Source organism: Haplochromis burtoni, unplaced genomic scaffold (genome assembly GCF_018398535.1).
Source record: "Haplochromis burtoni strain Fernald_Lab_line unplaced genomic scaffold, NCSU_Asbu1 Contig_262, whole genome shotgun sequence".
Taxonomy (NCBI): domain Eukaryota; kingdom Metazoa; phylum Chordata; class Actinopteri; order Cichliformes; family Cichlidae; genus Haplochromis; species Haplochromis burtoni.
The window spans coordinates 452,729-461,657 of record NW_024582623.1 but is presented as its reverse complement, the minus strand read 5'-3'; the positions used below and the strand labels follow the sequence as shown (position 1 = coordinate 461,657).

Sequence of the window (8,929 nt, the reverse complement as noted above, 5' to 3'; positions counted from 1 at the left end):
ATCAAAAAGTCTGTGTGCAGGGTGTGAGGGGTCTGTGATGATTTTCCCTGCCCGTTTCCTGGTTCTTGAGAGGTATTTGCCGATTGTATTGTGCCCAAAACGGTCATATAGATAAAAAGAAGGAAAAAAATCTGTATGTTAAGACACTGTTCAAGTTTTTTCTTTGTTCGTTTTTTTTTTTATCTAGAAGTGAACAATAAAGTTTCAGGACAAAAAAAAGTATTTTGGAGGAAGTATACCCACGCCACTTCCGGAGACTCTGTAGCTAGCAGGTAGCTAGTGATGAGTGATGGCGTCTGCTGCGATGGATACCACGTAAATGAATAACAACAAAAACATTACGGCGAGTGCGTGTCTGCGTGTCAATAACGAGGCCGTTTCTGTGAAAGTACACTGAAAAACAGTGTGTCGTTATGGCGACCGGGAGCAGTGGTGGCGGATTGCCGTCAAACCATGACGGTCAGGAGGCAGCATCCAACTCGGCTCATTGCGGAGCACCAGCAGCGCTCTCCAACGTCCCAGCCTCCGCTCCTACCCCGTCCGGCTCCCCGCCCGTCCTCGGCCTTCACCGGGAGCCCATGTACAACTGGCAGGCGACGAAGAGGTCCCTAAAGGAGCGCTTCGCCTTCCTCTTCAACAACGAGCTTCTCAGCGACGTCAGGTTCATAGTCGGGAAAGGAAGACAGGCCCAGAGGATACCGGCCCATAAGTTCGTCCTGGCCGCTGGCAGTGCCGTTTTTGATGCCATGTTTAACGGTGGGATGGCCACGACCTCTGCTGAAATCGAGCTGCCTGATGTGGAGCCGGCCGCCTTCCTCGCGCTGCTCAGGTAGGACAGGTGAACCCCAAGCCCTGCCTGCGTTCGAGACCACCTAGTACCACACTATTTCCGGGTGGTAAAAACCTCATGCATACCTCATGATCAAAGTGTACATAAACATTAAAAACAGCATTTAAAAGTTAATCAAAGTCAAGGCGCTTATGTGGCCCACCATATTGTTTTTAGGGGATTTCTCATGTTTAACCCTAATGAAAAATACGAAACCTCGCTCTAACGTACTCTATTAAAAACAGTTTATCACTTATTAATTTGACTTCCTGATTTTAGAGGTCTCACAGCAAAGTGACCTTCAGACCTTTTCTTTCAAATTAAAGAATTTGAAAGGTAAAAACTCAAATACGAACTGCTAAGAAACTAATAATTAGAAGAGGTGGGTGGGGGAGGGTATAGCGATACAGTACAGTTTCACGATATTGTATCGACGCAGGGACACCAAATATCGATATTTTATTAGATGAATGAAAATAAACAGATAAATAATAAGTACATGAAAACACCCTGTAATACTACTCTACTAAGAAGAGGGCTTATCTCCTGCACCACCATCCTAAATTATAATTCTGATTCTGATTTAGGATGGTGGTGCAGGAGAAAATAATGCTAGCCAAGCAATAAATGGGCTCAACTGAAAAAAAAACCCCAACTATCACCACAAATGATGGACACACTCAGCTGGACAAAGTATATATTGCCAACTTGACCCCATTCAATCACAGAAGGGCAACATTGATGGATGATTTTAGTGACATTGTTGTTATGCTTGACAATCTCATTTTGCAACAGAAAAATAACTGAAGCACATAACTTTATGTTATTGGATAAAATATATACTTTGATTATATATTTAGGTAATAAATAACTGTATATGTTATTGAAATACTCAGCTTATTGCAAAATGGTAAAAATTACAATTATAGCAAATCATGAGGGAAATATTGTGATAGTATCGTATCTCAGGGTGTCTGGTGATTCAAGCTAATAATGAGTAAAGAACTGTTGTGATTATCTAGAGGACCATTTCAGTTTATGCCAAATGAGTAGTGATGTTTGTATGAACTTGTTCCTTGTAACTCAAAATGTTGAGGCACCTCCATCTTAGCATGGCCTACAAATATTAAGAATTTACGTAGAATAACTATGAAAATGTAATTGTTCCCTTTGTTCTGGTGCCTGTTTCCTCTCTACAGGTTCCTCTATTCTGACGAGGTCCACATTGGTCCCGAGACGGTGATGACGACTCTGTACACGGCTAAGAAGTATGCGGTCCCTGCTCTGGAGGGGCACTGCGTGGAGTTCCTCACCAAACATCTCAGAGCTGACAACGCATTTATGCTTCTCACTCAGGTTACTTTCACTCTCCTCGACTATAGTGCATCCTTTACGTTAAAACTGAGAGTTCCAGATGGCCTGGATTGTACTTTTGGTTTGTGAAATTTTTAATGTTGAAATATTCCTTTTAATTCTGCAAGTTAACTTGCTTGGTTTTGAACCATCCTCAATGGCACTAGATATAAATAGTCAGATTTATGTAGTCTACAAAGAGTCAGATTTCTTTAATGGCGGGCATGAATAGGGTTTTAATATCAGCTATGTGTATTTTTTTTTAATGCATTTTCCAGGCAATATGTTAAAAAAATCTAATGAAAATCTGGCATTGCTCTTACCGTCTGTTCAACAGCAGCTCTTACAGTTAGAGATAAACTGTATTTCTTTTAAGTGTGTGTGTGTGTGTGTGTGTGTGTGTGTGTGTGTGTGTGTGTGTGTGTGTGTGTCAGCACCAGACCACCTCCCAGCCATCGCTGGCAGGACTTTTACAACATTAGCTGTTCTATTTTTGGTTTATGCTGCCGTTTGTTTGGGTTCAGCATTCTGTTCAGTGGCTGGCTGCTGTGCCCTCAGGCTGCTACTGAATCTGATTGGGGGGTAGAAAAGGTCTCAGCAGCAACTAGAACAAAACTATAAACAATACTGTAAATAAGCTAAAGCAACCATATTCTGAGCAGTGTTTTCTTTATTAGCAGTGGTGGTTTGGGAGATTTATTCATTAGCATTATGAGGTTCCACCCAACTTGGATTGTTTTAGTGTTTGCATTAAACTTTCAGTTTTGTTTTTGCTTGTTCTAGCGTGTTTGGGGGTAAATTCGATACCCTCCTTTGGTGCGTTCAAGATAAATGACCAGAATCGACACTTACACGGATACTTTTGTGGTCTCGTTACAGGCCAGGTTATTTGATGAGCCTCAGCTCGCCAGTCTCTGCTTAGACACCATCGACAAAAGCACAGCAGATGCAATAAATGCAGAGGGATTTACAGATATTGACCTTGGTATGTGAGCGTTTATGATCAGGTGTTTTCTTGTCCACGGTTTGCATGCGAGTTGTTAAATATTAAGACTTTTGTGTATTTGCATGTGTAGACACTCTTTGCGCGGTGCTTGAAAGAGACACACTAAGCATCAGGGAGAACCGTCTGTTTGGAGCGGTGGTCCGCTGGGCGGAGGCTGAGTGTTACAGGCAACAGCTTCCTCTGACCGCGGAGAACAAACAGAAGGTTCTGGGGAAAGCCCTCCCGCTCATCCGCTTCCCGCTCATGACTGTTGAGGAGTTTGCTGCCGGTAAGTGAATCACAGAAATATGAGTTTATTTGCAATGCTGTGATGTTTGCAACACTCTTCTTACCAATTCAGCCATCACTAAGCATATCCATCATGTTCCTCATGTACAACTCAAACCACAGAAACCAGTTTGATATTCTTTCTTGTGCAACAGGGCCTGCCCAGTCTGGAATATTGTTCGATCGGGAGGTGGTAAATCTGTTTTTACACTTTACAGTAAACCCCAAACCGCGGGTCGACTACATCGACAGGCCTCGCTGCTGCCTCAGGGGGGAGGAGTGCAGCATTAATAGATTCCAGCAGGTTGAGAGTCGATGGGGGTACAGTGGTACCAGCGACAGGATCAGGTGAGCGGAGGCTTGATGGTTGTTTTTTTGTTTTTTAATTATTAACACTTGATTTTTCTCATTTTCTTTCCATCTCTTTCTCTCTCTGCAGATTCAATGTTAACAGAAGAATATCCATAGTGGGTTTTGGCTTGTATGGTTCCATACATGGACCCACTGACTATCAGGTCAACATACAGGTAACTTCTGGCACGGAGACATAATGAGGTTCAAGAAAAAATACTTACACTGCTGATGAGTGGGTTTATAACTTTTTAGTAGAACTCAGTGTCATTTCATTTTTATATTATTGCCAGCAAGTAAAAAACAAAACAACAACTTTGAAATATTAAAGTGAATTAAAAAAAAAAAAACACAAGAAAAACAACCTTTTCTAAAATACAGAGTTGTGGTAACACAAGCATCAATCCTCACTTAATATATCTTAGCTTTAAACTATAAGTTAAGTGCTCAGTGTGTAAAATCCCCCAAATTATTCCTCAAGGCTTTTAACTAAACTGCAGCCAGGTCTCTGTAGCTTGCATGAGCATACAGCATATGCTCAAACTAAGAGCTAGCATTGGCCAAAATAATGATGAGATATACATAAGACTGTCCTGCAGCTTTGTATACTGTGTGTCATGTCCAAAGAAATTGGGATGGAGAGTGAAATGTAAACAAAAACAGGATACAGTGCAAATCTCATAAACATGTAATTTATTCACAGAAAAACAGAGAAAAATGTCACATGTTTAAAATAAGAAATTTTTACCACTGAATGAAAAACATCAGCTCCTTCTGAATTTGATGGCAGCAACACCTGTCAAAAAAATTGGGACAAGGGAAACAAAAGAATGGAAAAGTAAGCGCTACTGAGTTCAGTAACATGAGAGGCAGAGTTTCACTGTTTTGCAAAAAACTGCAAATCTACAAATTGTGGGACAATTTCAGAATAATGTTCTTCAGTGTGAAAGCAAGCGAGACACCAGTGTATAATCTGTATGCCTCACTTCCTTATACCAGTATAATATTTATAGTAAGGTAACTGAACCCTGACATTACCCTTGGGTCTTCCTGTTATTTATTACTGTTATTTATGCATCAAAGCTTTTATTCTATAATTACAGGCTAAAAAAAGCATCGTTTTATATAATACACACATAATACATTAGTTAATGTTATTAATCCTCTTAGCTGTAGAGTCAATCTAGCTAGCTAGTGTTTCCAGTCACATCAGATTTTGCTAGCAGTACCATTAGCAGGAAGGAAAGCATACATTAGAAATTAGTGGACTCCATTTCCAATCTAAAATAGCCAGTATTGCTCAGTGTTGGTGCTGTAGAGGAATGGAAGAAAGAGACAAAGGCAAGGCGTTAAGAAGCGGGCAACTCATCCGAGTCCCTCACATTAAGGTTACTGCACAGGCTGCTGGAGGTAACCCAGAGCTGGAAAAGATCTTATTTTTTAAGTAACGTTACAGTCCGCTCACACATTGGCAATAAAGATAAAAACATTGCTTTTATGAAAAAAGCTGAAATAATGTTAAAAAAAATACCGGTAAGTGGGGAAATTAAAAATCTGAACACAGTAGTAATATCCTTTCCAAAATATGCAATAAAGATACCAAAAAAGGGTGTGCTATCTAGATCTGCTTTATGGTAACCTCACTCTCTTTTATTGTGTAATTTATAATTCCTCTTTATATGACGGTTTTCTCTGTTTCCTGCTTGAACACAAGCTTTAAGATAAAACATGGCTGAAGATACTGCGATTGCTAAAAGCGAGTGTTCAGTAGCTGACCTTTTATCTCTGTCAAACACCAAGCCCTGACACGTGTTTGCCTTTCAGTTATTTTACTAAAAATGCGCCATCAAATGCCAACTGACTTGTTCAGTTCCCTGTATTTGTTAAAAAGTCTAACAGAAGCTTCTGTACACCAGTGAACAGCCCGGGTTCTTACAGTGCTCGGTAGATGTTCTGATTACAATCTGTGATGTAAAGGTCCAAGATTTGCATCATCCCTGCATTTCAAAGTATTGCCTGGGGCCCTTTATGCGTGTGATCCCTCCTATCGCTGCTGCTCATCTAAACTAAACTAAAACCTCAGTCACACAGGCGTAAACGATCGACGACTGAATTCAGCAGTTTAGCGGTCACAGGCTGGTCTCTGTGCCTGTTAACTTTAGTCCCCAGTAAGAAGAGACATAGCTGAATATGTGCTGTGTAACAGTTTATTTCAGGGGGCTTCCACGTTTGTTACAGCTACAGAAATCCACCAGTAAACAGATGTGACACTGATGCTGCCAGCTGTGTAAAAAGTTGATTTAGTTGTTGTACATTCAGTGAAGACTTTCTCCTGTTCCTCTGTAGATCATAGAGAGCGACAAACGCATCACACTGGGACAGAACGAGACAGGTTTCAGCTGCGATGGCACAGCAAACACGTTCCGAGTGATGTTCAAAGAGCCCGTGGAAATCCTACCCAGCGTCAGCTACACTGCGTGCGCCACCTTAAAGGTCAGCCTGAGGTTACTGTATTTGAAAACTGAATTGAAGGAATGATTGAAAATGAGCTTAATTTAACGTCTGTCTTTTTAATTTTATAACTCAGGGCCCCGACTCGCATTATGGCACTAAAGGGTTAAAGAAAGTGACCCAGGAATTGGCATCGGGGGCCAAGACAACATTTTTCTTTTTTAGTTCACCTGGAAATAACAACGGCACATCCGTGGAGGACGGGCAGATACCAGAAATCATCTACTACAGCTGAACTCGCTGCAGTGTCATTCAGGTACACTGAAACAAGGAGACCTCGGACTGCTGGGAAGACTGGACTGTTCTTGGTGCCTCACGAGCCTATGGAATAACGAATGTGTGTGTGTGTGTGCTGTATGTTTGTATTTGTCTATACGATGTTGGTGTACAGGCATGATCAGCAATGTGGAAACAACCTGAGTTGTGGAAAAATCACAGCTCTGTTGTCAAAAAAAAAAAGAAGAAAAGAAGCTTTTCGGGGGACAAAGTGTATCATCGGCTATGAATGATCTAAATACAGACACATCCTGGAGACAGGCCTGAGAGCTGTCTGTCTGTTAACATGTGAATCTGAGCTGCACGTCAGACTGCAGACAGTTACAATCTGTTTTGCTGATGCATTTATCCAAAGTACAATATTTACATTTTTTATTATTTTTTTTTATTGTGCACTGTTTATCATGTATTCAACATGTGTCTGTTCAAGTACTTTGTTTTGGCATTGTAATCACGCTCCGTGTGTGTATGTTGTGTAACATTGCCAGTGGTACATGCTGTTATTTATGACTTCATGTTTGCTTAGAGTTAAAATGAAAAAAGAAGACGGGGAAAAAAACCAGCAACAACAAAATAAACGTTCCAGTTTTATGGGGAAATAAATGTTTTGGTTTTTTTTAATATGGCTTAAAAGGTGAGATTTTTTTTTTTTCCTGTTCCAAATGCTGTGGTAAATATTTATGTACAGTTTATATCATTCCTCTTTGTGTCACTAGGTGATGCCAAATCCTCTACATGCATTCAGATACTACAAAACAGATTAGAGGAGGGGGTTGTGAGACGATCAAGAGAAGTAATCGGCGTCGTGGTTACAGTGTCGTCCTTAATCCTGACGCACATCTCAATAATGCCCAATTATTCTTTGCTGGATGTGCTCTGTTCTTACTCTGCCAGTGAAAAGAAGGCTGTCCTCTGAAAGCTGCGTCTACAGCTCAAAAGATGAAGTGCTCTTAAATTGCATAATGTGCACATTCATATGAAACAGGCAGTGCAAACAAGGCCACTTTAGACGGCTGTGAGTGGGCTTTGATGAGGAGAGTGATCCACGAAGGCTGTCAGGTGAGTCACCGGGACCTGAGAGCTTCTGCTGCCTGCCCACTTAGACGGCCCTCATAAGAGAAAGAACCAAGAAAATCACTTTGAGGCAGCTTTTTTTTCCCTTTTTTTTTTTTTACCACCCACGACACAAAACACTCAAGAACCAGGAGGACAAATAGTCCACAGCACTACCAGTCCTCTAATTTTTACCTGTACTTTGTTAAAAAATATATTTTAAAGTCTTCAAAGAACTTAATAAAGGCTTCCTGTTACGTCTGCCACAAACAGGCAAACATGGAGCTTATTGGGAATAACTCAGTCACAAGGATGATTTCTTGCACTTATTAGATTACAAATCCATGACAGGGATTTGTGGTTTCTCTGATGTGTGCGCTTGTCTTTCTAGGTGTGTGGGTGGTGTGAGGCTGGTTAGATGGCAGATGAATGAGCCGTCTTTCACAGAGTGAGCCTGAACATGAACACTGATGACAGGAGAGGGGATTTTTCTCTCTGCTGTTTTTTGACACTGACTGTACAGGACTAAATGGTTTATGTTGTGCTGAAGCATGATTATAATCAGGAACCCCACTTTTAGTACTCAGCCTAGAAATGGTTCCTCTAATTAGTGTGGCTGCAAAAAATGTTGTGCAGCAAAACTCTCACAGTACCAAAAAATGATGCTGACATATGAGCAGGCAGTATTACCTGCATGGGGTTCTTCTGTTGTGAAGGAAGTGAAGTGAAGCAAGGTCTTTACTCTCTTTTCTGGTTTTTAGCATTTTTTATAAAAACACATTTTCGTGTTTGCCAAAGACATGCATCATATGTGTATGATGTGTCTGTGGTTACAGTGTGTATTTGTCATTTACATTATGTACCCAGATGTAATTGTGGTAATATAACACACCTAAAGGATGCACACACTCCTGTCTTCATCTGAAGACACAAAGCAACAACAGCAAAAATCACATCAGTGTCAAAACTGAATCAGTAAAACCTGAAATATTGTATTTTTCTTTTGGTCAAAAGCTGAGTGTGGTAAGTGTTACACCAAGCAATTTTTAGACTACATCAGTTGAGCCAATTTCCCAGACTTCACGCAGCTTTCTCTACACACAAAATACAAGGGGTTTTACACACCTTTTACACAGGCAGAATGGATAGTGTGTGAGTGTGTGTGTGTGTTTGTGTTCACCTACTTGTCCAGCTGGTGGGAGTTATGTAATTTGTAATTTGTATGTAATTTGTATTCCAGTGCTGTGAGACAGTTGGATAATTAATTATTTTTATATACATAC

At 40.7% G+C, this 8,929-nt stretch overlaps 1 protein-coding gene across 2 annotated transcripts; it reads left to right on the top strand.

Annotated features, from left to right (window-relative positions):
- The first annotated feature begins 237 nt into the window (after positions 1-237).
- Positions 238-6,804, top strand: LOC102302605 (BTB/POZ domain-containing protein 1). Of its 2 annotated transcripts, none has more exons than XM_005943277.3 (8): positions 238-829; positions 2,029-2,185; positions 3,062-3,167; positions 3,259-3,456; positions 3,611-3,803; positions 3,895-3,982; positions 6,153-6,299; positions 6,394-6,804. In XM_005943277.3, exons 1-8 carry the CDS (start codon positions 414-416, stop codon positions 6,550-6,552), a joined length of 1,464 nt encoding a protein of 487 aa, XP_005943339.1. In that variant the 5' UTR covers positions 238-413; the 3' UTR covers positions 6,553-6,804. The 2 variants fall into 2 exon arrangements, with proteins under 2 accessions (XP_005943339.1, XP_005943340.1); XM_005943278.3 differs by having other exon boundaries at positions 239-829; positions 3,674-3,803.
- The last annotated feature ends 2,125 nt before the right edge of the window (positions 6,805-8,929 follow it).

What these genes read in the sequence shown, in the direction of transcription:
- LOC102302605 (XM_005943277.3), top strand. Translation starts at nt 414, where the DNA reads ATGGCGACCGGGAGCAGTGGTGGCGGATTGCCGTCAAACCATGACGGT. An exon ending in ACTATCAGGTCAACATACAG is followed by an intron (nt 3,983 to 6,152) that starts GTAACTTCTGGC and finishes GTTCCTCTGTAG; the next exon opens with ATCATAGAGAGCGACAAACG. An exon ending in CTGCGTGCGCCACCTTAAAG is followed by an intron (nt 6,300 to 6,393) that starts GTCAGCCTGAGG and finishes TTTATAACTCAG; the next exon opens with GGCCCCGACTCGCATTATGG.